Source organism: Xenopus laevis, chromosome 2S (genome assembly GCF_017654675.1).
Source record: "Xenopus laevis strain J_2021 chromosome 2S, Xenopus_laevis_v10.1, whole genome shotgun sequence".
Lineage (NCBI taxonomy): Eukaryota > Metazoa > Chordata > Amphibia > Anura > Pipidae > Xenopus > Xenopus laevis.
The window spans coordinates 46,231,930-46,259,186 of NC_054374.1; the positions used below are offsets into that span (position 1 = coordinate 46,231,930).

The 27,257-nt window shown below is 36.8% G+C and overlaps 1 protein-coding gene across 10 annotated transcripts in view; it reads right to left on the bottom strand.

Annotated features, from left to right (window-relative positions):
• Nucleotides 1-5,557: 5,557 nt before the first annotated feature.
• Nucleotides 5,558-27,257, bottom strand: part of hipk1.S (homeodomain interacting protein kinase 1 S homeolog) — a 51,584-nt gene continuing 29,884 nt past the window's right edge. For 2 of the 10 annotated variants that reach the window (XM_018247956.2, XM_018247955.2), the window contains exons 7-16: nucleotides 26,347-26,509; nucleotides 25,788-26,010; nucleotides 24,932-25,056; nucleotides 18,801-18,935; nucleotides 12,925-13,067; nucleotides 12,428-12,616; nucleotides 11,757-11,969; nucleotides 10,622-10,866; nucleotides 10,058-10,194; nucleotides 5,558-9,578 (exon numbers count right to left, since the gene is read on the bottom strand). In XM_018247956.2, the coding sequence (XP_018103445.1) occupies nucleotides 9,078-9,578; nucleotides 10,058-10,194; nucleotides 10,622-10,866; nucleotides 11,757-11,969; nucleotides 12,428-12,616; nucleotides 12,925-13,067; nucleotides 18,801-18,935; nucleotides 24,932-25,056; nucleotides 25,788-26,010; nucleotides 26,347-26,509 (2,074 nt within the window). In that variant the 3' untranslated portion in view covers nucleotides 5,558-9,077. 10 annotated transcript variants of the gene reach the window in all.

Genomic DNA, 27,257 nt, shown 5'->3' on the forward strand with positions numbered 1-27,257 from the left:
CTAGCAACAAGTTCATTGACATTGCAAACTGGAGAGCTGCTGAATAAAAAGCTAAATAAGTGAAAAACCACAAACACAAAATGAAAGCCAATTGCAAACCGTCTTAGAATATTACTTTCTACATTATACTAAAAGCTTACTTAAATGTGAACTACCCCATTAAGTGCAACAAATACAAAGTAGAAATATTTCCTAATTATAGTAGTGAAACTATTGTGGACAAGTCATATCCATTTAGCTCCTCTTGCAAAAGAAAAAAATCTTGCTTCTCCCAAAGTTTTATTTAAAGGGGGAACTCAAGACAAACATAACAGGCTTTTTGAAAAGTAAACAAAATTTCAAGCAACTTTGCAATATACATCATTTAAAAAATATGCAGACTTTTCATGATTTTTAATGGTTTCTGACAGTTCGATAAGCCTAGCCCCCCTGCTCTTCTGCTGATCTGTCTGACTACTTTGCTGAGCTGGCTGACTACTGTTACTTTGTATCAGCAGCCAGCTGTCCTGAGCCTGCATCCTGCAAACCCCACAAATCCCTGCACACATGATTTTAATAAGGAACGGAACATCACAGTGCAATGCATTGTGGATTATGTAGTTCCTGCATGCTGCCTGTAAACTGTGAAGAAGTTGTTACAATTTGTGTTTAGTCCCTCCTTCCCTGCCAGGATTTCAAATGATGCAGAAAGAGAAGAACTGTTAACCAGCTGGATTGCAACATAGAAAATGGCATTTATTCATACTTTTTGAAGAAACAGGTAACTGTGATGAGTATATTAGGGGTTTCTGTGCTATGTGGGCCTCTTTATCAAATTTTGGTTTGGAAGCCCAAGAGTGAAATAAAAAAAGATATACCGCAGACAATTGCAAAAGAAAAGAAAATTACCCCTCTTTATTGATGCATTTCAATTAATCTACATTTTGCCATATGATGTAGAAAATACATAAAATACAAGCTACTTTGTAGAACCAAAGACAAACATTGAATTGAAAGATATTCTAGGTTTTCACGAATATATTTTTCCATATAGTCAGTCATCATTTTAAAGTCTACCTCTTTTTTTTTTGTGTAATCCCCTCCCTCCCCCAGATCACCAGCAGTACAAACACAGATCAGTTATTCCCATAGATGTTATATAGCTGCTTGGAGTAGGGAAAAATAAAATAAAAGCACAACTACAAAATGGGCATTGGTCTTTTCACACAGCAACTATCATATCAAATATATCTAAAACAAAAGTCATTGCAGTTATCAATGGAACATAACACTAACACTAATATTACATACCAATGTACTGCCAAATATAGTGATAAACATTAAGCCAAAATTAATAAGGGGGATGGTGGTCACCTGCCGTATAAAGGTAAGAAACAATGGACACATGCACTGAATCTTTTATTTTTTTTATTTTTTTTTTTTAAATTCAAATCCACCTGTGTTTGCACCTTCAATTAAAACACACTAGTGAGATTGTTACACTGCTTTAATCATGCTGGTTTCAAAAGAGATTAAACAAGAGTATTCAGCAGTAGGCTTGGAGTTACATAGCGCCAACTCAACTAAGAAAATATGAGCGTTTCAAGCAAGGTTTTTTTTGTTGATGGGAGTCATTATTGCTTGCATTAGGACACTGATTGAAGCACATTTAAACAGGACAGCAGTTAGCATTACCAGTTAATATGGATCAAAATACTTTAGCTTCAGTTAAACTTAAATAAACAAATACATAAAGGATATATTGTAACATAGCAGGTACTTGCATTCTGAAGTTAAATCAGGAAGAAAGGCTCACTATACAGTCTATATATTGATTTGCAGGAAGGAGAATACAATTTGTATAAGTATGTACACCACATAAGCAAATAAAATAGGGGAAATGCGTAAAATGACCAAAGAAATAAAAGATGTGACTAAAAATATATGTACAGCTTAATGACAAATTCTGTTGTCTCTTCTCTCAGTAATGCTAAGGCCACAGAACCCACTTGTTTCATCTCAATGTTTTATACATAGATTCCATGTCCCCTGCCTTCTAATGACGAACGTTTCCACAATTATATGTTGCGGAGTCAGAAGAAAGGAGGCTTAGATACAATATGAATAGGAATGGTAGCCCACTGTATACCCCAAATGAAAGTCAAAAAATAGAAGCCTCTGCAGTTTTGCTACTTTATGCTATATATCAATGGTCATAGCACTCTAGTATAACAATTCATTCTGACACGACCCACTCAACTGACAAATGAAGCAGAGCAGGGGCGATCCTGGTAATTTTGCCGCCTGAGGCGACCTTCCTTTTGCTGCCCCCACCCCTCTCTACGGCACTCACCTCTTCAGTGCCCGAGGGGGTCGGGGGCGGTCCACGTTGCATCGGAGGTGGTAAACATTGCTAATGCAGAGAACACAATTGCGCTCTCTGCACTAGAAGAGCCGAATTTCCAGGTTGAAAAGCGGAAATTTGTTACCAAGAGAGCCATTTTTGCTGCCCCTGGCAAACAGGGGGGCGCTGCCGCCTGAGGCGAGTGCCTCAACTCGCCTCATTGGTGGAGCGCCCCTGAAGCAGAGTGTCATATCAAGCTGTAACCACTGTTCAGTTCTCAAGCATTATATTGGACCCATGGGTTAATGTTGACCACAACCATGGCTTAATGCTGTTCTAGGCTAAAGAGGTCTTCATGCCTGTCCGTTCAGTATCTGAGCATGCAAATAGACTGTTGAGGTAGGGTATTGGTTCGGGCCTAATTATCCATTAACATCTACTCTGGGTAATAGGCATCCCTTAATGTAACAGTAACACCAAAAAATGAAACATTGTTTTAAAGGAAATTACAATATAATGTAGTGTTGCCCTGCACTGGTAAAACTGGGGTATTTACTTCATATGAAATAGATGTTTACCGTATATACTCGAGTATAAGCCGAGGTACCTAATTTTACCAACGAAAACTGGGAAAACTTATTGACTCTAGTATAAGCCTAGACACAACTACAGCCCTGTCTCCCAGCAGCGCACATTCTGCCAAAGCGACCCCCCCAGCGATCAACCGGACTTCTTTGCAAAGTTGATGGTGACAGAGAATTGCCAAACTGATTACTGTGTGCACTGTCCCACTACCATGTGCAGAGGGTGCTGTGTGATATTGCCATCACTGTTAATCCTTCATATAACCAACAGAGGGCGCTGTCTGATATTGCAGTCACTGTTATTCTTTAATATAACCAACAGAGGGCGCTGTGTGATATTGCAGTCATTGTTATTCTTTCATATAACCAACAGAGGGTGCTGTGTGATATTGCAGTCACTGTTAATCTTTCATATAACCAACAGAGGGCACACTGGTATTATTTCATATAACCAACAGAGGGTGCTGTGTGATATTGCAGTCACTGTTATTCTTTCATATAACCAACAGAGGGCGCACTGTTATTCTTTCATATAACCAACAGAGGGTGCTGTGTGATATTGCAGTCACTGTTATTCTTTCATATAACCAACAGAGGGCGCACTGTTATTCTTTCATATAACCAACAGAGGGCATTGTGGGATATTGCAGTCTCTCCCCAAGTGAACTGTTGGTATAGGAATGATTAAAAGTGACTGCAATCTCAGCTACTGCCCGCTGACCCGAGTATAAGCCGAGGTAGACTTTTTCAGCACATTTTGGATGCTGAAAAACTTATACTCAAGTATATACGGTAAATATAACATTGCGATTTTCTCATAAATCAACATTTAAGTAATATTTTCCATGGAACGGAATGCTAACAATACTTTCATGGATTTAGAACTTAATGGGACAACGTCACTAAAAGTAGACCTCGCATAAGTAAAGTATGAGCACTCCTGAGATATCGGGTAAATTCTGAAGAATCTCATTGTATATACTACAGAGTTTATCTATCATCTGTTTTGTAATCTGTGCCTTTTCTCCAGCTTGAATAGCTGCCCACCATGGCTACACAGAAGCTTGTTTCTATAAACTATTGTAGTCTTTGTAAACAAACACACCAGTTTTAACAGTTCAGGGCAAAAGGTACATAACATTGTCACTCCTTTAAAACAATTACATTTTTTTGGTGTTACTGTTCCTTTAAGATGATGAAACTATAGGAGAAACTCCATTCAAAAAACACAAGTTCTGCTCTTGTAGGTCTTAAAAAGTAACATTTTACCCTTACTCTCGTTGTTACAAGACTAATCCTGGCTTAGGCCATGTATATCTCCATAAGGTCACCTTCATGAACCCCACAGCAATTTGTGGGCTGTACACTTGTGAAGCATCTGATAGTGGATGAGCATTCCTCTACTCCACTATGACAGCAACTTCTTGAATAATTCGATTTTATCTAATCTTAGGTCTGAACATTTACTGCACTGGGGTCCAAGAGTCTGCCGTGGCCAAATTATTATTATTATTTTACTTGCTTGTTGGCAAACAGGCAATTCTATTAAACAAAGAGATCCATTGACTTCTGCGAATGCTAGGAGCCAGTCAAACAAGTTTCTTGGTGGGCTAGATCCGTGTGGCTCACATTACACAGCCCTGCTCCAATTTGACATAAATACCATGTTATTAAAGCTTAGTAGAACTACAATAAAATGGGTTATGTTAGAATTTCTTCAACATTTTCTTAAGAGAAGAGTATTTTATGATTGTTTCACAAGTAGATTAGAATACCATCTTAAATAAAATGCAGCTGAAGGCTTAGGTCACATGGGGTAGCAGCTACTAGTTTTTGCGGGTTAGCATGGGTTTTGTTACTAGCTACAACAAAAAAGTAGCAGTTATTCTGCATGTATCATACACGCCTTAAAGCTAGGGGGAACAGAAAGGAAAGAATATTCAAATATCACTGTATACTCAGTAAACAAGCAGACGTAACAATCTTTCTTAAAAAAGATCTTTCCAAGAAAGATTGTTCATTTCAATACACACGTGTAGAGCTGAATTGACAGATATACAGGTAGAAACAATAGAATTCTACCTGTATCTGACGATTCAGCACTAAAACAATGGCTGATGTTTGGGTGCCTTCAAAAGGTACCCGATCAAAATTTTCGATCCAGCCCGATCGATGAACCGACCGATATCCAGGTCTTCTGACGATATCGGTCGGTTCTTTTGCCACCATACACTCACTGAATATCGTCCAGAAAATTTGTTTTGTGCGGTATTATCTGTGCTTCTATGGCCACCAGTTCATTCTGTAATATAGGGAAATCATTTCAATAAGCTTCTTTTGATGGACACCAGTGTGCATGAAGCAGGGAGAGCCCAGTTCATGTTAAAGCACTATGCCTTGGGGATGTAAGATTTTATATGACACTTTTTAAAAAGGCACAGACAAAATTCAGTTTCCCTTTAAGACAGCTTGAAGTTAAGCAGAGGCATTAACAACTCAATACGGTATTACAGCAGAGATGTACTATGTATGGAATTCATCACTGGTTTTCGCTATAACACACAAGTTCCAGTATACATAACTGGGTGAGAACATAACCAAGGTGCCTGTTTAGTATTACATCAGTTAAACAGCAAAAAAGACAAGTGACTGCAAAGTACCACAGACTTGTATTAGATAGGGAAAGCAAAATACATTTGAAAAGCAGAACAAAAGCCTTGTTGGACAAAATAACATATAGTTGATTGACAGCTTAGCATACTCAGAGGAAACATTAAATAGTTTGGTGTGACACTAGATCATTATCCCGTGACGGAACCCACCATGCTGCTTCCCAGTACAACAAATGAACGAAGCTAAACTTTCTTTGGTATAAACATCCTAAGACTTAACAAATCATTCACAAGGAATGTTTAGGGTTCAACAATCACAGAAAAAGATAGGCATGGGGAATTGCACATTTAAGAAACGGTTTAGAAACTATAAATCGTTAGATATTCAATATGTGTTTGACAAAAAAATTTGTGGACAAAGGATTTAAGCAGATATTGCTTAAAGAAAAAAAAAACACGTCAAAAGCAATATATAAAAGCAATATGGCAACTCCAAAATAGCCCAAAAGCATTGTTATTTACATTTCCGTTTATCTAGGTTTTAGGGAATTGCTTATATTAAAGGGGCTTGCTAGCCCTATTATAAGGCAAGCGTACTGTAAACTAATTACTACATTAGCATTTAAGGCACTACATTAAGTGAAAAATACATGAACGATCACCATACATACCTGTGCAAAACAAATCAGAAATATACAGTTTACCCACATTAAAATGAGAGTACATATCAATCTCTTTATTTATATATATATATATATATATATATATATATATATATATATATATATATATATATATATATATATATATATATATATATTCATATATATTTATATTTATCAGTGCTACAGTGATAAGTCCTAAAAACTTATTTTAACATACATTCTCACAATTCATTTTGGTTTAAAAACAAATCAAGATGGGAAACAAACCTAAGGACACACAACACTAATAATCAACTTCAACCATTTTTTTTTTTTTTTTTAAAGAAGAAAAAAAAACAAAAAAAAAAGCTGAAAGCACATAGAAAGATTCAAGTATCAACACAAACAGTTTGATGCATTACAGTATGGTCCTTCTGGTGCTATCTGGAGTGACCAGCAAAGCATTATGGGCCACTCTGGATCTGAAAGCATTGTTTTCTTTGTACACTCATTCAAACATTGTGTAAAATATTAAAACACCACAATTACAAAACCTCTAAAATAACTTGAAATTCTATAAGAAAATTTAAAATCTTTTTTTTTTTTTTTTTGCATGTTCTTGACAAGGATAAAATGTGACAAGCTTTTTCCATGCAGATGTGAGTACACAATATTATGCACACTGTGACTCCAAAGCAGAGAAAGGTGGTGTGCTCTAGAGAAGACTATATTCCATGTGCCTCTGCTTACCAGGTCCAAAAAATATTTGTAAGCCTATATCATGTATATAATGGATTTTGTGCTAGGGAATATACAGCTAGATAATTGTACTACAGGTAACTTAAAACACACACAAAAAAAAAACGGTGGTCAATATGCTCCAAAAATAACATCCTAAAAGCCTTTGTATATGTCAAATGTATTGCACAAGGTAATGTATAGCCAATTAGTGCTACATTAGATGCAGTATAGTTTGTAAGGTTTATATACTTAGTATTATTACTATTGATGTGTTTTGTTAAAAATATAATGGGTCCTGAAGAAATTCTAACTACAGTTCCCAGAGAACAGATTGGACATTCATGGTTTATGTTCCCTCTATGCCAGGGTACCAGTACGTGTTAAAGGACCATTCTTGTGGACAGTTATGACAGACACAAGGGATTGCCACCTAAAAACACATATGCCATTCTCAAAGGGACATATTGCTGCGGAGACTGTTTTTTTTATCCTCAATAAAATGTTGAGTTTAGCAGTTAGAACTGATGTGTTCCATTGCTCTACTGCGTCAAAACATGGAAAAATGGGAAATACAGTCACGGAAGTAACTTTGTATTCCTAATTAAAAGGGGTAGTTAAGCATCCAAACACTTTTTTTTGTAGTTCAGTTGTTTTTAATAACCAAAATTATACTTCAACTGCTATTGTTATTTACTTTACTATTTTAACAATAAATGTTTCCTCTCTATGACATATCCCAGTAGCAACTCCTTTATGTTGCTCCTAGTGCTTATTTTTGAATTCCTGGCTTGGAGGCAAGTTTTGGTTGCATAAATATAGAGCCTCTTGTAATTTGTCATATAGAGCCTCTTGTAATTTGTCAGTCCACATGGGGGGGCTACCAAATAGCCATTAACGGCCCTTATACTGACACTCCCAGGGACTTTTATCATGTTTGGGTTGCTCTCTGACTCTTTACATTTGAATTTGGCTCAAGGGTAAATAATGTGGACATTCTTCTGACACTGCTGTGAACTGTATCATCTAATTTTTCCACAAACAAATGATTTTAGTAAAGCTCATGCCAAGAACACAGCAAATCTCAAATTTTAACACTGACATAAGTCAGAAAGCCCAACCCCCAAACTGAACTGCTCCTGAAAAAGGGTGAAAAAAATAAACCACTGAACTTTTAGGTAAAGGGCACACAATGCAGAGAAAAGTGGATCATCCTTATTGTGTGCCCTTAGCCTAACTGAACAATTCGGTATTTCTGGTGTCCTGTTTGAAAACAACTGAACTAAAAGAGTTTAGTAGGTGTGGGTTAACTGCACTACTACACTAATAATTCATGGATCTGCGTCAGACTAGCAGGTGTAATGACTGTTCATTTAAAAATGTTCCTTTCATCTTAGAAGGAACTGAAATAAGCAACTCCAGCAATAATCTGTTTAAAGTTAGCATATCTCATACCCTGTTAAGCATCTTTTTCTGAATGATTCAAGATATTAGGCTCTATGCAAGCAAAGAAAAATCAAATATGATAAAGAAAATGTCCAAAAAAGGAATATAAAAATGATATATCTGCCAACACAAAACACACCTAAGAAATAATTGAAAAAAGTAATTGCCAGTATCTTGTTTGTATCAGTAATGCAACAAAGATATGGCAAAAATGATAAATCCTTTAAACTAGGATAACAAGGAATGTAGTTAAAAAGCTTAAAAATGGGAAAAACAATAAAAAAAAAAATTTAATTTGTTAAACATTTTTAAAATTACCAGATATAAATGAGTGAAAGAAATTGTTAATGAATCAAACCAATAAATGGAAATACTTAAAATAATATCAAACTACTAGGACTGTCTTTCCACTACTAAGCAGAAATATGTTAAAATGTTATATAAATAAAACAAAACACAGCAAGAAAATGGTCCTTAAAGGGCAAAGATAATCATCTGCAGGAAAACCGGACCCTAAATCAATCCAATCTCAAACTATGATTTAGCAATGAAAGAGGGTACTCTAAAGTCTGAGATACATGAAACCACAGAAAATGTTAACACTGAACAAAGCTTATGTGACTACTACAATGCAGTCAATAGTAATGGAGAGAAGCCCCTTTATTCAGGCTTGTTTCACGGGAATTCTGCCAGGTAACAGTCAATCCTGAAAAAACCTGCAGATTATGGACTATAGATAGGAGTACTGGTTGATGTTGGTTGGACTAAGAGGATATCCAGTGTATATTGCAGAACCCCTGGAGGCACCAATATACGACGGAGTCGCAAATTGGTGAGGGTATTGTGCAGAAGCCACGTTGGCAGAGGTCAGCAGGCTGGGTCCCACACTGACAGGGACTTGGTGCACCAGAGTGCTAGGGTGAGTAGAAAATGTTGTATGCCTTGAGGAACCCTGAGGGGAGAACAGATGAGCTATTGATGTAGTTGACCCCAGAGACGCAGCAGTAGTTGGGGCATATGTGTACATGTGAGGCTGGCTTGTCAGATGGCTGGTGGCTGATGCGGCTGCTGCTGCAAGATGAGGATGCACAGTGGAATGTAAGGGGCTGTTGTGCTGGAAGGTGAATGGTGCCTGAGAGATTGAAGGGATAGGAGCCACATAAGCCTGCTGTCTTCGAGAACCTGGGTTCATGCTTCTCTCCTGGGTTCCCACCAAAGCAGACTGCTGGTTCTGAAATGATAAAGTATGCCCATGTAAATATTTTTTTTCCAAAGAGTCTTTGCCCTCTGCTAAAAATGCTATACAAAGCAAATAAAGTTCATACAGGGCTGATTAATAATCACCACTAGTAAATGCCATGTACCAAAATCTAAATTACTAATCTGAATATAACTTCAATGGGCTTGAGCGTCAGCACAATTTAAGTGCTGTGAATGTGAAGCTACCGAGGTGATCTTCAAACTGTTGTGACCTTGGGAAGCTAAAGACGCCAACATTAAGAGCTTAATTCTATGTTGATAGACTTGAAGCTTCTCCTTTCATATTGGCCAGTGAACAGACTGGAAATCAGAAGTTGCAAGTTCCAGTACCATCACATCACAAAGTGAGGTAGGGGTTAAATGACTCCTAAGAATGGGTGTTTATTATTTGGAATTTTATTTGGGATTTTGTGCAAAAAAAATTAAATAAAAGTATTTGAACATAACTACCTGGCTGAGGTTGAGTGGCTGTACTCCATTCAGCATGCGATGTGAGCGATACCCGGTTTGTGTGATGCAGCTGCTTGAGGATTGTCCATTAGTTGCAGTACAGGTTTTATTTATCTTGGCAGCACTGCTTAGAACACCTGTGAGGGAGAAGGGGTGAAAAGAAAATTTGAACCATATATCATGGGTAGCACATGATGCAAGATTTTAAGAATAAAATTGGTTTCCTGAAAACTGAATGTATATCATTTGTGCAGCTTTACATATACACTATATGTCATTAAAAATGTATTGATTTTAGCTATAAATTCTTATATCCAGTAAAAATGCATCAGTATCCCCTATATACAGTATCATTTCAGTACCATTTTCTATAGACTAGCAGCAGTGAAAACTGTAAAGGTAGTGAGGACATTAAAAGAGAAACATCATGGCTCAAGAAAAATGGCAGAGTAGATGTGCATTTTTCTTCACCAGGCCCTAATAAAATACATGGGTGTGAGTTAAGATGTGACCCAACCCAGAGCACTAGGCAAATTTCTGATTAAGCAGTATTGAAACAATTACCTGTTAGCTGGGTATTCAATGAGCAGTCATTAATTTGACTTTTCAGTGGTGGGACAATGATTGTACGCGAGTTTGAACTCTGGCTGTGAGCTGCTCGGTGATTTGAAATATCAAACACACCAGTCACTGCATTAACGGAGGAATGGTGATCTGCCAGGCAAGGGCTGCTCGCAGATGAATCTGAATCAGGAGAGTCATTGACAGTGACATAGCTGATAACATTGGATCGCAGCTTCATTCCAGAGCTGAAAATAAAAGTTACCTTTTTTAGACACTTAATGTAATATCTGTATATTGCCAATATCCAAAAAAAAATAAGCCGTCTGTATGTACTATACTGCATACCCCTCAGCCAGTGGTGGGTAGAGAATACCTGTTGTAAGGGTAATGATACAAGTGGTTTCAGACTTTGAAATGTGTTTGAGTAGGCCAAAATTAAGGCGCTAAAACATCAGCATGCACCTGCAACTTGCACGCAAAAGTTGCATGGAACAGCAGACTCCTGCATTTTAAGGAGAGTACTGGCTGGTATCCATTGGAACAAAACATCTTCATTAGATGTATCCTTAATCTAGGAGATAATTCTACATAACAAAGGTCAGGGAAACCATGCACCGTTTTGCAATGAAAAGGATAAATATATACATGAAAAACTTTTTTTATTATGTGGAAATAGCAAATCACAGCAATTTATTGCTTCAGCTACACAAAATATGTGGATTCAATATGCCACATGACTTTAGCCTGGTCATTTTCACAGCTTACCCAGAATTGTCCTTTATTTGCATATCTCTATTGTTACATGTAAACATTTTTATTTGTATACTCCTCTATTTACTTGACAGGATTTCCAACATAAAAGGGGAATGATGGCACAAATATAAGAAAATGTATATATAAAGAGCAATTTAAAAAGATATGCTTACAGATAAGAGCATAGATTTTTGTAATTGATTATGCACAATACCTACATATGAAAAATCTGCTTTATGTGTGATAAAAACAAATTTATGTTGCAGCTAGAAATTTAGCAATCAACAGAAAAAGTTCTAAGAATGCTTGGAAATTTTAATTGTGCACTTTTCTGTAATTCAGTTCAAGCTGCCATAACAGGCACTTGTAAAGAAATACTTACTTTGTTGGTTTATACTTGCTATCTTCCTCTTCATCGGTATCACTACGGATGGTTATAACACTCACTGGAGGGCTAGGTGTATCTGGAATAACGATAGGCTGACGTTGTTCTTGGAGAGGGAGAAGTGGGTTGTATGAAGAGGAGGCCTGAAGCGGGCTGCTTCCAACCAGTGAATAAACTTGTGATGGAATAATATCCAAGCATGAGAGAGCCCTATAATATAAAAGCAAGATATTAAACAAAAAATGAGTGCTGTATACATACACTGTACGAATACTTGTTGCCAAACTCAAAAGTGTGATGGCGCACTCATGATGATGATGACTGGCAATGAAGAGGGTTTTGCTGCACACATGCATGGAGCAAAAGTCTGGGAACTGCCATTGTCCTTATGATTACTCATCAAGACTGTTACCTCCCAACAGGCAGAAAATACAACAGCTGTGAGTCACAAGCATTCTGAAAAAAATCTCTTCATAGGGCAGAAAGCACCTGAATATACACCTAAATTGTGCATGTCACATATGCTTCACAATGAAGCAGAAGGGTACTTTTTGCAATTTTTAGCACCCCCACATATTTATAGCTCACTCATCTCCTTGATATAAAGCTAAGGAAAAGAAGAAAAGGAATACTGCAGCTGTAAAGGCAAATGTATGCTGTACCCTTACTTTGAACTTTTTTGGGATGCCTGTTGCTTGTTTTTCTTTGTTGATGTGTTGCTATTCTGTTGTTGACGAACTACATGAGCCACTCCAACATTCAAAGGTTGGGCTGCTGCCAAAGTCACATGGTTGGCCAATAAAGAAGGTTGCTGCATCAGTGTGCTATACTGGTTCCCATGGGAATGTGCATTTCTGCTGGAAACAGGGGGGAAACACTCAAAACCAAACAAACCATTTACTGTACAAAATTAATATTGATGCTCCCTCTGTTCTATACTTTTCAAAATCAGGGATCAAATGGTCTCAAACAAAAATATTGTAATCTATAAATTATCATGTAACCAACATCAATGAAAATCATAGTTGAAATGAAAATTTCAAAATTGTTTCTGGGTTACATTAAACATTTTAGACCTGATCTATAGCTTACTTTTGCAAACTTTACATTAGCTTCTAGACTTCAAAAGAAAGAACTTCATCTAGGTCAGCAGGCAACACTATACCTCCAGTCTGTAAGCTGCTGGTTATTCCCAATTGTCTCTGGAATCATGGCGCTTGGCTGAACAGAATTGTGAAGTGCTACACCAGGAAGCTGCTGCCAAGTAGATGGCAGCAATATCTGCTGCGTTCCGCCAGGCCATGCCTGCTGAAAGAGAATTGGGAGGGGAAGACACAAAGACTTTTTCTTAACCAAGATTAGGGGAAAAAAAAGAATATTTTTTCCAGTAAGCCCCGATCACCTGTGGATTGTTGCCTTGCAGAGATAACGTTTTAGTCTATAGAATAAATGTTAAAAAAAAAAATTGCTACGGTTTGGTGGTATGATGTATAGTACTGCAGAAAGGTCTGTTCTTTAGTGAAGCCAAGCTAAAATTAGGGATGCACCGAATCCACTATTTTGGATTCGGCCTAAAACCCTTATCCTTTGCGAAAGATTCGGCCGAATATTGAACCGAATACTAATTTGCATATGCAAATTAGGGGTGGGAAGGAGAAAACATTTTTCACTTCCTTGTTTTGTGACAAAAAGTCATGCGATCTCCCTTCCCGTCCCTAATTTGCATATGCAAATCAGGATTCCGATTCAGTTCGGCCGGGCAGAAGGATTCGGCCGAATCTGAATACTGCTGAAAAAGGCCAAATCCCGAACCGAATCCTGGATTCGGTGCATCCCTAGCTAAAATACTTGTGAGAGGTGAAACTAAAGCTCACTCAATTCTACGGGGAAAAGTTAATGTTATGTATTTATTGTTTAATTACAGATTAAGGCAGCTCTTGCTCTGTAGACATTCTCAAGGAGCAGAGCAATTTGCTAATTAGGTGACTGCATTCTAGTTATTCTCAGTGCCCGAAGGGCTGCAGTAATAGTACATAAATAACTAAATATATGGTCCATGCGTGTTTATTTAGTACATGATCAGAGGCTTGCAATTACTTGGGTAAGTTAAACACCGCCATGGGAGCTATTCGTTGATCAACTGGACAAATTTACACAGGTCAGATACATTTCTGGCAAATGTTATTTTTGGTTTGCAATTGGTCTTGTTATGATGTAAACTTGGATTCATGCAAGTTTTTGGTATGTGGTGTCCATTGGAATAAGGGTACTATCCACCACATGGTTGGTTCGAACTAGGCAATGATCCACTCATTTGGCATCTATTTCAACAGCGCAGACCTTGTTATAGGAATCATCATATGAGGTCCAAATCTGAAACTTGACATTGACCCAAATAATTGAACCAGCTAGCAATAATTATGTTAAATGTTGTTGAAAGGAGATAAACCTTCTGCAGCACAACACTTCCATACAGAGAATTAAAAATTATGTATTCTGCAAGCTACAGATCCAAGGAACAGTCCTGGCAAGAAGCCTTTAGACACAAAACTTGCAGTGTAAAATGAAAACAAACGTAAAGTTGCATGTTAAAAATTCACACCATGCGTCTTTTCCAAATAAAGCCAACACCTGCACAAGACAAAGCATAGTTTAATATAGAGCAAGAACTGACATCCCAAACGTGATGCAGAAATCTGGCGTTCCAAGCGACGAACTGTTTTGACAAAGGAAGGACGAAATATGCAAAGCTTAGCAATGGATCAATGCAAACTTAGGCAAAGCAGTAAAGGTGGTCTAATCCACGATATGCCGATTTATAAACTAAAGGTGAGCCAGTTAGATTACTTGGAAAGAAAATCTTTGGTTTGTGCATGAGCCTCTCCGGCAGATTTGACTGGTACATGTCAGATGATCACCAAAAAAAAACAACTTATTTTTTTCCCCATTGCCCCCAGAGAAGGAAGAAAATGTTTACTCATGTGGCAAAAACCTGCTTGTGTATCTGACAAGAACAGAACGAACACAAACAATGTATATAACACCACAAGGAAATTATTTCAGAGGTTTCCACAGTTTAGGATAATTTAAAAACAACCCTAGTTTGCATGTTTTAAGGAGTAAACTTCCCTCTACCAAGTGGATTAAATAATCTTTATAATACTTTAAGCCCAATATACAATGTAGAAACAAGTTATGCAGCAAAATATCTAGCAGAGGGCGCAGTGGTATCTTCCTTAATTTTGATGGTTGACATTGATAGCACGTGGGGGAAAAAAGGAAGCGATACATAGCCATGTACAAATCCTCATCAACCTTATACTTTACTTGTTAAAGGCATTTCTTGCTCTCTATTCTGGGCATTCATTAGCAATAAAAAAAAAAACAACTTTCATTCAGGAGGTCCCCCACTCTTCACGTAAGACATTCCATATGATGGATGTACAAGACACAACTGAAGTTATTAAGCGTGACCTGAAAACATTCTTGCATACACACAGAAATAAAGGAGTGACCAGTGTACATTCTCTAGCCTATTTTCTTAAAGGGGAAAATTTTTCTTTTTTATTAATTTAAATGGGCTTATGAAAAAAAAGTGCATAAGCATGATCCGTACTGCCAAACATGAATATTTTCAGACATACAGGATTCCTTATATTGAGATGAAACCACATTTGGCTATTTCAGATTCATAAGACCCAGCCCCCCCCCCCCCAGGGTGGCAGTGTCATTAAGCCTCTCCATTACTTCATATTGAAGTGATGAATTCTGGGAGTTGAAATCCCTCTGCTTTCTAGAGAATCTATGCACCTCCCACATGGAAAGCAATGAGAACTCAAATGAGGGAGGGTTGAATGACTCCAAACAGGGGAGGGGTCCACGTTTTTTATTTTTGCATTCTTCATTTAAGCCCCATATTTAAAATCCTCAAATTTGTAAGCCATAACCATATCAAGTTAAGCAACAGTGCACTAATTTGTTAATCTGGTTATATTTTTTCCACCGGTTGGCAGTTCCTAACTGACTGCACTGAAACATTATCACAAGCGCTAATAAATATGTTAACTTTGATGTGGAAATGGTGATTGAAAATCATTTTATTTTACATGTATGCACTTTTAATGCAGGATTATAAATCGCTCAACTCAGAAATGAGCAAACAACTCCTTTTCGTGTGTATGCAATAATTTGGGTCAGCAGCAGTCCCACTATACTTTAATTGGCTTAGGAGTTCTCCTAAAACCCCTTTGTCTTAAGAGTGAATACCTGCACCAGGTTTTAATTCTGTTCTGTACTTGATATATACAAGTTCAGCCAATTAACTAGTAGCAACATACTGTATGTAGCCAAAATCCCTCTATAATTGGCAATTTATTTAAAAAAAAAAAATCTATATATGTATATCCACAGTAGAAACACTAATTTTTTTTTTGTTTTTCAAGGGACCAGAAAAAAAAATCTATGCATCATATATTGGTGGGACAAAAAAAAACAAAAAAAAACCTAAAATGCAGGGAAACTTGAAAAAAGGGTATGTAAAACTGAGGTTTCACTATGTTGTTTTTTTTTTTTTTGCAGTTCTAAAATGTAAAATCTCTTAGAACCTAAAATTAGCTCACCTTTAATTTTAACATGAAAAAATATGATTTCAGCATCTCAGGGAAGCAGTATCATTAAGGCAACAGAGAAAGCCGCTTTATTGCAAAAGCTAGCGAGAGACTGGGGAAAGCTCTGCCATTTAGTGTTTAATACACTTATTGAAGACAGATTTGAAAGCATGACTGAAGAGACATAATACTGCTGAAGGACTGCTTATCAGGCAACAGATAAATGTAAGCAACATTATTCAAGAACAGCAAGATGCATAGGACAGAAAGCAAGAACTGTTCAGAGCACTGTAATTTAAAGCAGATCTAAAGCTAAGAAAGAGTTTGGCTAAAAAAATGTTATATCTTATGCACTGGATATATTTTACCAGGCTTATGACAACAATCATCCATGCCTTCAAAGTTATGCCCACCACACAATTCTTCTAATCTTAGGCCACTTCTCTTTTGTCAGTGACACTCTACGTTCTCAATGTTCTCTAGACTGCTTAAAGGGGTTGTTCACCTTTGAGATAACTTTTAGTATGGTGTAGAGAGTGATATTCTGAGATATTTTGCAATTGGTTTTCATTTTTTATTAAAGGTTGTTGAGTTATTTAGCTTTTTATTCAGCAGCTGTTCAATTTTAAACAAACTGGTATCTAGGGTCCAAATTGCCCTAGCAACCATGCATTGATTTTGACCATGAGGCTGGAATATGAATAGGAGAGGCCTGAATAGAAAGATGAGTAATAAACATTAGCAATAACAATAAATGTGTAGCCTTACAGAGCATTTGCTTTTTTTTAGAAGGGGTCAGCGACACCCATTTGAAAGCTGAAGAAAAAGGCTAATAATTATAAAACTATTAAAAATAAATAATGAAAACCAATTGAAAAGTTGCTTACAATTTGCCATTCTATAACATACTAAAAGTTACCTTAAATGTGAACTACCCCTTTAAGAAGCTAAAATAAAGTTGGTTATATCAACCGCCGAATCGGCCTCTCAGAACCAAGGCAGGAACTTATTGGCTAATATACAGGCCCAGCTGACCAAAGTATATAAATCAATCAAATTAGCATCTTACATAAGTGGTGCAGCATACACTATTGTTTGCTTTAAAACAGAAGGGTTGCAGTTAGTCATTAGTAGAATAGTGACCCTTCTCTTATGTCAAATAAAAGTTAAATTTGACAACGGACTAATCACTTTCATTAAACGTATTAGTCAGTTCCTAGGCTCAGTGTAAAACGCAAATGAAATCAGTTCACTTCACAAAAGCATTTCTAGCCTCGTTATTTGTTGAGCTTGAATTATTTTAAGATATACCCTCCTTTTCAGGTTATCAATTTCTTATAAAGCTCATTATTAGTAAGAAAGCTCCCAAACAGGTGTGGGCGGATTTACCCACAACCCAAATATCTGCATTAGGTAAGACACTGGGCCATTTGGAACACATGGCCTCACAGGCACTATGGTTATCCAGATGTATTCACTGGCTCAACAAATTCAGTTGGTTAGATCAAAATCCATTTCTGATCTTTAACAGGTTATTTTGAGCCCACAAAAGTAGATTGTAGGCTAATTTGCCTAAAAAAAAAAAAAATAAAAAAAAAAAAAGCTGTGTTGGGGGTGTGCTAAGAAATAAGTATCTAACATTTCTAGAAGTCATGCAGTATACAAACAGTGACATAGAAGACCCTGTAAAATATGGCCTTCAACAAAACAATACACATATGCTTAGCAATAATAAGCTGCTTAACATGGCATTTTGTCCTCTGTTTAAAATCTGGACAAAAATCCAGGAAACGAACATGCAAAAAGGCAGAATTTGGCAGGATGTGTGCATGTTAAAAGTCTAACAAGTTCTCAACCAGAGAGCATTGTCCTCAAACAAGGTTTCTATATAATGGGAAGTGTAAACAGGTAGAGAAGGTACTTTTGTGCAAACTACTACTACAGGTTGAGTAAGCAAGTTGGAAGGAATCAGGAAATGTGAATTTCAGAACACAGCATGATTACTGGGTAACCCAAACAATTTGCTTCAAATAAATTTTCCGCTGTAGATTTTTGCAGACTTACAAATATTATTTGTGAGAAACCTTGAGAAGACACAAGCTCATTGGTTGAAAATAAATAAAAAAAAGATAAAAGCCGCACTGTAGAAAGCAAAACCAACATTAATTCCCTGATTAACCCTGCTGCTTTAAAGAAAGCCAGGCTGAAATGCAAGAGGCAGACAGCACTGCAGCAATCATTTGGGAGGAATAAAATAAGGAAAACACGTAAACATTAAGAATGCGCTGCTAAAAATGTTGCAAGAACACAGCCACAAGATGGAGCACATGCTTCCATGCTCTTCTGAAAAGTTGTCGATCAGGAGAAAGGGAATACAAAATAGTATGTATAAGAAGGAGACGGTTAGTGTACACATTCAAGTGAAACAAATTACCAGTACGGCAGCAGTCTGTTCAACTAACGCCGGCCGCCCGGCGGCGCAGTTCAGGGTAAATGGCACCGCATACTGCGGAGTGATGGTGGCTACGTGTGGATGAAGAGTTGCTACCATTAGTGGGGTGCAGCTTCCCTGAAACGTAGATTAGGAAGTGAATGAAACAGTGGTTTTACAACACCATTAGAACCTTTATAGCGTGGAAATCCTTATATAAGGTGATCCCAGTTCTTCAAACTTAAAAGAAGGAGCCTACTTAAAAACGTGTAAAGAAACCAGATCAGGTTGGAGCAATATGGGGAAACAGACTTATTCAATTCAGTAAAACCTCAAGTATTGCTAAAGGTGATGAATTAAAGTGTATATAGAGATAACATCAAGTAATGTAGGGGTTAAGAGGATTTAAGAGTTTTTCTGTATACCTACTAATGGGTCATAAAGTAAAAAAAGAAACCCTTTGTTTGATTTGGTAAATCAGCTTGTGCTACATGCACAAAAAAATTTAACATTGTGGAGTGAGCAGAATATGAAGGCTATACAGCTAACCTGCTTTCATTTGTTCACTGAAGGCAGAGAAAACCCCCAAAACTTTACTACTTAAGAGTTGACTGGTACAGTATTTTACTTTAAACAAATTGTTGTTACTAATGATTTCCCTTAAACACTCTACTGTTCTAATAATCAGCTTCAAGGGCATCTTGTGCTGAGTGTGAATAAATAGTTTTTCAGCCATCAATATTTATATACAATAATTTAATGTATTTTATTAAAAATAGTTTATATAAACAAGATGCTGTGTAGTCATGGGGGCAGCCATTCAAAGCTGAAAAAGGAGAAAAGGCACAGGACACACAACAGATAAGCTCTGATTCCTCAGAACTTTTATGTTATCTACCGTGTATCCTGTGCTTGAATGGCGGCCCCCATGGCTACACAGCAGCTTATATACTTATATAACTTATTTACTTAAATGTACAATCTTATGCAGCATGCACATTCATGTTGCAAAACACATTTTATTACATATAAATCGTGATGTGGTTTGAAAAATACCTATACACAATAAGCACAGTAGAAAACCTTTAATATTGAACACAGTTTTTGACAAAATGAATTATTGACATAAATTTTTCATAATAAGTTATACAGTTTTAACAGACTACATAAGTATAGCCATTGTACATAAGTATTACCAACATTTTTTGGGGTTTTGAACAAGCATTATATTTCCCCTTAATGGAGAACTAACCCTAACAATTACTATGGCTAGAAATGCCATATTGTATATAATGAACTTATTGATCCAGCATAAAGCTTCAGTCCAGGCTCTAAAAAGTTGTCAAAAGAGTTTCCCGTTTTTGGATTTTGTCAGTGACAATCACAAGCTCAGAGTGCTTTGAACAGCTGTTGCAAATCATCAAGCGAAAAATGGGTTGAAAATATTAATGTATTGATGTCATAAGTTGATGCTAAAGGTCTGGTTATTAAATTCTGATTCGAATTGTGCTGTTTTCTGAGCTGCCATGTACCAATAATAAGATGGGGAGCTACGTGGGCATCTTTGGAGGGACAGATATTCCCTGCTAAAGGGCAGTGGTTGCCTTGAGCTGGTACAGAAGCCCAAACTATAATGTACAATATTTCTGCCCTATTTCTTTAGCTATGCTCTAGTTCTCCTTTAAAATTCAACCTATTTTGAAAATGCTTAGTCATGGTTTCATTTGTGTTTATTATAGAACAGTACAGAATAATAAGATAGAAGAAAACTTTTATATGGAAATACAACTCGTTAAAGGGGATGTGAGTGACATTTATTGCTGGCGATTTTTTCAAGTTAATGGATCAATAACAAGCAAGGAGACATCAGTGAACAGGGTCAGTCTACAGTGCTCGTTCAATATAATCTATAGTACTACTGAAGAAGAAAATTGCAAGCGCTGCTGTGCTAAAATGGACAGTTGTTGCAATACTTATTACAGGTATTGATGCCATTTATTAAAGCTACTTATGACCCAACATGCTCCTTGCTCTTCCATATACTGTAGCTGTGCTAGGCATCAGTGTGTCCACCCCGTTCACCTGTTAAATTCAGGCCAAATGTGCATATAGACGCTGGGGAAACCTAGAGCTAGCGCCACCCTGACTGCAGCAGTAATTTATGCTTCCTTCAGCATGCGGTGTCATAGAAGCAGACTTGCAGCCAAAAAATGACAATTAATTTCATTTAAGCACAGATCATTGCAACACTTCAACAGTAACGCTTCAATCCAAAACCTGCACCCAATGTGCGCAATTGCGTACGTTTTGACACTGTCGCAATGACGTTGGAATTATGGGGAGAAAATGTTCCATTGTTGGAAGGGGGGGGAAAACCTTGCCAATTGGTGTTTGAAATTGTACTTTGCATACTGCTCTGTGACTGAAAAAAGACACAAAGACTAAAGAACAAGAAAAACATTTAAAAAAAGAACATGTCATGTCACTGACACTATGGGGCAGATTTATCAAAGGTCGAAGTGAAGTTTCAAATTGAAAAATTTCGAACTTTTTTTTGGGTACTTCGACTAGGGAATAGTCCAACTTCGATTCAAATTTGAAAAAACTTCGAAATTCGAAGGTCGAATTTTTTTTGAAGTACTGTCTCTTTAAAACTTCGACCATTCGCCACCTAAAAGCTGCCGAACTGCTGTTTAAGCCTATGGGGGACCTCCTACAACTTGTATGGAGACAATTGGGGGAGTTTGGGAGATTGAAGTTAAAAAAAAACAAAACTTTGAATCGAAGTAAGATCATACGATTCTAAGTAGGCCGAATTCGGCCCACTTCAACCTCAATTCGGTCTTTTTGAATTCGAAGTTCGAAGTTTTTTTTAACTATTACCTTTGATAAATCTGCCCCTATATGTACATGTACAAAATAAAGAAATACTTTTTTATCATACGATACAAATTAAATGGGGGCACTTAATTCAGAATTCAGTTCAGGAAGTTGGCATAATCCAAGTGCTGGGCTGAACCAAATCTGAAAATTAACTTGACATCTCCTCACACAAACAAAATAATGGTGATATTTTTTTCCCTCTGAACCCTTCCATGCCCTAATTTGCACATGCAAATCATGGCTTGGATTCCATTCAGGATTTGTTTAAATGCTTTATAAAAGATTTGGGAGGACTAAACAAAACAAACACTTGTTCCAATAGACTCCTTTTTATGTAATAAAAATGTTGTGTGTCTGCCAATACAAGGGAATAGAGTTGCATCCCTGCAAAAGGTTATCGCTGACCCCCAACTACTCTAAGCAGATACAAGAATTCAGCAGCAGGAAGAGAAAAATTACGGAATCTCCAGTGCTCCTCTGCATGCCTGTTCCTTGGTATTTGCATACTATTATTCCTATTGACAGGCAATTGGATAAATGCTATGCAAACAAATGTAGAGCAAGAGCAACAGAACTTATTGCCGGTCTCGATCCTTTCATTGCTGATGACATCTGTGATAAGTGTACATAGTACACAAAGCAGGCATATTTTAATTACGAATATGAAGGCCAGGGGCAGTATGCTCTGATATTTGCTTGTTTCCTAGTAGCAATATACAACAGAGAGCACTACTCTTTCAGTGCAGATCAGTATATTAAACTGCAGATAGTGTTCAGTTGTAAATTCACTGGAAGACACCACTTATCACTCCCATTCTTATACACAGTGGGCACCAAATAACAATGCAATCCAACTAATGACGGGTATATAATAGTTCCATCCACCCTTCCCTTAAATAAATTGCACATTCCACCATAAAGTTTTAAGTTGCACCCAGAGTTAGTGGCCTATTTATCATATTGTGCAAACAGAAAAAAAAAAACAAATTTACTACACATTGCCAGGCATCTCTGCATAAAAGACAGCATAATTATTTCTGCGTAAAAGCAGCCATTAAAATGTATGTTCCTCCATCACAGGTTTCTATGTGTTTTTGTTCTAGAGCGACTTCAGCTGGAACTTACTTGGCACTTTCATTGTTCCCATTGATTTGAATGTAATAATGAATTAAATACCGGTGTCAGTAAAAAAAAAAAAATGTAAAATTTGGCATTCCAGCGGCGTAAAATCAAACACAATTCTTGATAAATTCGACATTAACAGTTTTCCAGTGTTTGTTATTTTAAACAGCATGATATATAGCCCCACTTAGTGTAATTGTGTTCTATCCCGTTTGTTTTTCACTCCTACATATGCCATCCAGCTAAGGCTAGAGCCACAGCAATAAGTACGGAGATGAGCTATGAAGTACTGTGGTTCCAGACTTATCAGGAAGCTATGATTATAGAACTGCTGCAAGAGATTCATCAAAACATTAACCAATGAACCCCAACCAGATAGCTGCTTGCAAAACAATCACAAGCAGTTAAATATTTAGAGTATAAATGAGAAACATTAACTCACAAGCAGAACCATCTTTATCTTTACAGTGACCAATAACTGCCACACTGAAATTCATACAGCACTGGTTATTTTAACCAATGCACCTTCAAATGTGTATGTAAATTTTGACTTTAAGAACTGAATGATTAATTTTGGTCTTTTTTTGTCAAAGGTTTGAGCAGAAAGATGTGTGCGGGCATTCACTGTGAAACAATACAGTTCTGCAAACACATAAAAGTATGACCATTTTTTTAATTTATCGCAATCTAATTGATTAGAATGTGTTTAATTTCCAAGCCTTATGTTTCAGTGGTCATGTTTCTGTATTGAAAAGCCTTTTAATAATAGAATTTAATCAAAACAAAAGCAGGCTCATGTATTTTTAGACAATTGCTTTCTGAGATCAATGGAAGTGCATAAACTGTGATGCATTTTAAGATCAAGGCTATTACGCTAGAGAGAAATTTTTTTTAGTCAGGACTCTTTACACAGTGTTCAGGATAAATCAAGTACATTTTTTTGAGGCCCTTCACCCAAAAACAAATAATAGTTTTTTTGTTACATAAAGAAAGAAAATAGAATTGAAAGCAAATTTCCAATATGCATTAGAAAGTTTCGACCAGCTTTAAAGATATACGTAATTGTAACTGCTTATCAATTTTTTGCAGTATTTGTCTGTCTCTCCGATTTTATACTCTAGGACCTAATTATTAATATAACGACAGGAGTCAAATCTCCTGTAGGACCTCGATTTAGCCAACATTGTTTCAGGAGTCACAGTGCAGAAAATGTAAACAGTGAGTTATATATTGCTTTTCATAGCAAATGTATACAAATAACTTTCAAGCAGTTGAAAATTTGTAATTAATATATAGAAATTTGCTTAGAATTACATTATTTCACTATGCAAAAATAGTTTTGGGGAGGCAAAACCATTTAAGCAAATCCTGAAACATGAAGGTACACTGGTTATTCTTCATATTTTGTCAATGCAATGGAAGGCTCCATTATGCCAGAAGGCCAAAAATACAAACCCCCGACACACAGCAAAATTTGGTAAGCACAGGTGACAAGCTGATGCAAGCACCAGTCTATCACACAAGCATGCTGTCACTATATAAAAAGTAAATTTGCCAATATATAAAAATAAGCAAAAAATAAAACAAACAATAGTAGAACGTATAGTTTAAAATGTTAGACTGGGATTTAAAAATGTGAAGGCCACTTTTGCCATCAATGGGATTAAGACAAAGGAATCATCATAGAGATACTGTTCTGCATTAAAAGGAATGAGGCTAACAGTTCCCTTTTATGGCAAGGTCCTTTGACAAGTAGAGATGTGCTGGTGCAAAAGATATAGATAAGGTTCAGAAAACATCTGCAATATGTATTGCAGTGGCTATTATATGTCAGATAGATGAGACAGTTTGTCTATGTAATGGGGAAAAAAAGAACATACTGATATTAATACTCTTAGGACAATGGCTATCCTGGGATTGGTCCATTTGACGTTGCCCCTAAGATGATAACATTGTGTTCTTGGGCCATAACACACGCCATTTTTTTCTCAACAAGATAAAAATCAAAACAAAATTGCTACTACAAAAAACTGTTTTGTTGCCCAGTGTTTTTACCAAGGTTTTAGTAGACAGGAACACATATTTAATCAACTTTAATAAAAACAATTTAGACTAACCAGACAGATTACCTGGGTTAGAACTCCAGACTGGATCTGGAGGGGCTGGGCAGCTGGAGCTTGTGGAACAATGGGAACACTATTGTCCATTCGAACTGGAAACCCGGAATGCTTGGTTGTTGCTTGAAGTCCAGCAGCTTGAAGAACACACAAATGATACATACAAAAACCGCAAAGGCTATTGGCAGGATTATCCTACACTTCTAAATATTTATACACTACGGCGCACATTTACTAAGCTCGAGTGAAGGATTCGAAGTAAAAAAACGCTGAATTTCGAAGGTTTTTTTTGGGTACTTCAACCATCAAATAGGCTACTACGACCTTCGACTACGACTTAGATTCAAACTAAAAATCGTTCGACTATGCAACCATTCGATAGTTGACTACATACTTCGGTAGTTTAAACCTACCGAAGTACAATGTTAGCCTAAGGGGACCTCTCCCATTACTTTTCTAAGGTTTTTTTGATCGAAGGAAAATCCTGCGATCGATCGATTAAAATACTTCAAATCGATTTCATCGTTCGATCAAACGATTTTTCCTTCGATCGTAGGATTTGTGGTAAATCCTTCGAATTCGATATTCGAATTCGTAGGATTTTACTCTGAGGGTCGAATTTGAGGGTTTATTAACCCTCAATATTCGACCCTTAGTAATTAACGCTGTATATTTTTCAATCTGTTATCAAACATTTGCTTAGTTTCTAGAAATCTGTCGGCTACAAAAATTTGACTTTTCTTAAAAAAAAAAAAAAAAAAAAAACATATCAGGAAGTTTTTATTATATAGCAATGCTATTGTAAAAATCTTCATTTTTTTATACAACTATCTTGACTGATACAGAGGCTGAATCTTCCTAGGCATACCTTGAAAAGCTGGAGGGCAGACAATGAATGTCTGCTGGAATGGATCAGTTTGAGTACACAGCTGAGTTGTTCCAGGCTGCAGGGAGACACTTTGCTGGGTAACTCCTGTAACTGGACCAGCAGCTGGTGGGTACAATGCTGACTGATAGTTAAGCAGGGAGACATCGGAGTTAGCAAGGGAAAGCGTGGCTGCAGCAGTCGAGCTTGAAGCCAGAACACTAGCCTGCAAACAATAAGAACAAGTTGATGTTATAACACATGAAATTCTCATAGCCACACTTTAGTAAAGCACAGAGTTAAAGTTTAATGGAATTGATTTCAAAGTTAGCAGTTGTCTTCTTAAATGTGAATCGAAAAGCAGCCAACTGCTGTGGGTTACCTCCCATTACAGTGAGTAGTGTCTTCACGTAAGATAACATTCTCATTTAGGCAAAGACTAACTGAACACTTGATTATGTGGTTACATGCTGAATTTATTGGCCATATGGGAGCTGTGGAAAGTTCAGTGTCAGCTTCCTGTATGGGCAGAATGGTGTCATCACTAAATGTCATCCTCTACCTGATTGTGCACACTGTTAAGCTGGTTGTTGAAGCTCATAGTCAAGTTTGTGCTTGTGTTAGGCGCAACATGGGTTGTAAATGGACTCTTGATCTGATTCACGGTATCATACATATTACTTCTTCTCTTGCAGATCTCCATATTCTGGAAACAGGACTTCACACTAGGAAAAAAATCAATTATTTTCAAGTTCATATCAAAATATTTAATACATACCAATATACCCTTTTGATGATTATACAGGGCTCACACTTCACAGCATTACATTTACCAGTATGTATGTTATAAGGATTGGGGGGGGGGGGGTTGTCTAGAACAAACATTGCAACATTAGGCAAAGTTAGTGGCTATTAAAGAGAATAAAGTAATGGTTTGCAAAAAAAGGCATCAAAGAATAAAATCAGTTTTGCACTTGTGAAGTGCAGTTTTGTGCCATAATCCTTAAGGAAATACATTAGCTTAAGTGCAGAGATGTGACACTAAATTGGTAAAAGGAACCATGGAACAAGAGGCCACCCATTTAAACTATATTGGTAGTGAGATTGTGGAATACCCTGTCAGGTGATGTTGTGATATTAATATCTTTAAGAGTGGCTTAGATGACTTCTTGGACAGGCATAATATCTAAGCCTACAGTAATATCAACCACTACAGTTAGTTTTATATCTGTCAGTGTGCAGAAATACTACACACTATTCTTATGCTTTTAAAAATATTTTTGTATCGTTCTTTCTGCATTTAACACATTTATCAACAAAATAATAATAAAAATAAATACATAAAGCCAATTTCTGTAAACTTCTATGAAACACAAAAATCAGGCAAATATGACCATCTACCTTTAATTGAATATGAAAAAATAACCATTAATCTATAATTTCTACACTATGTATTTTTTTATTTAAATGTGA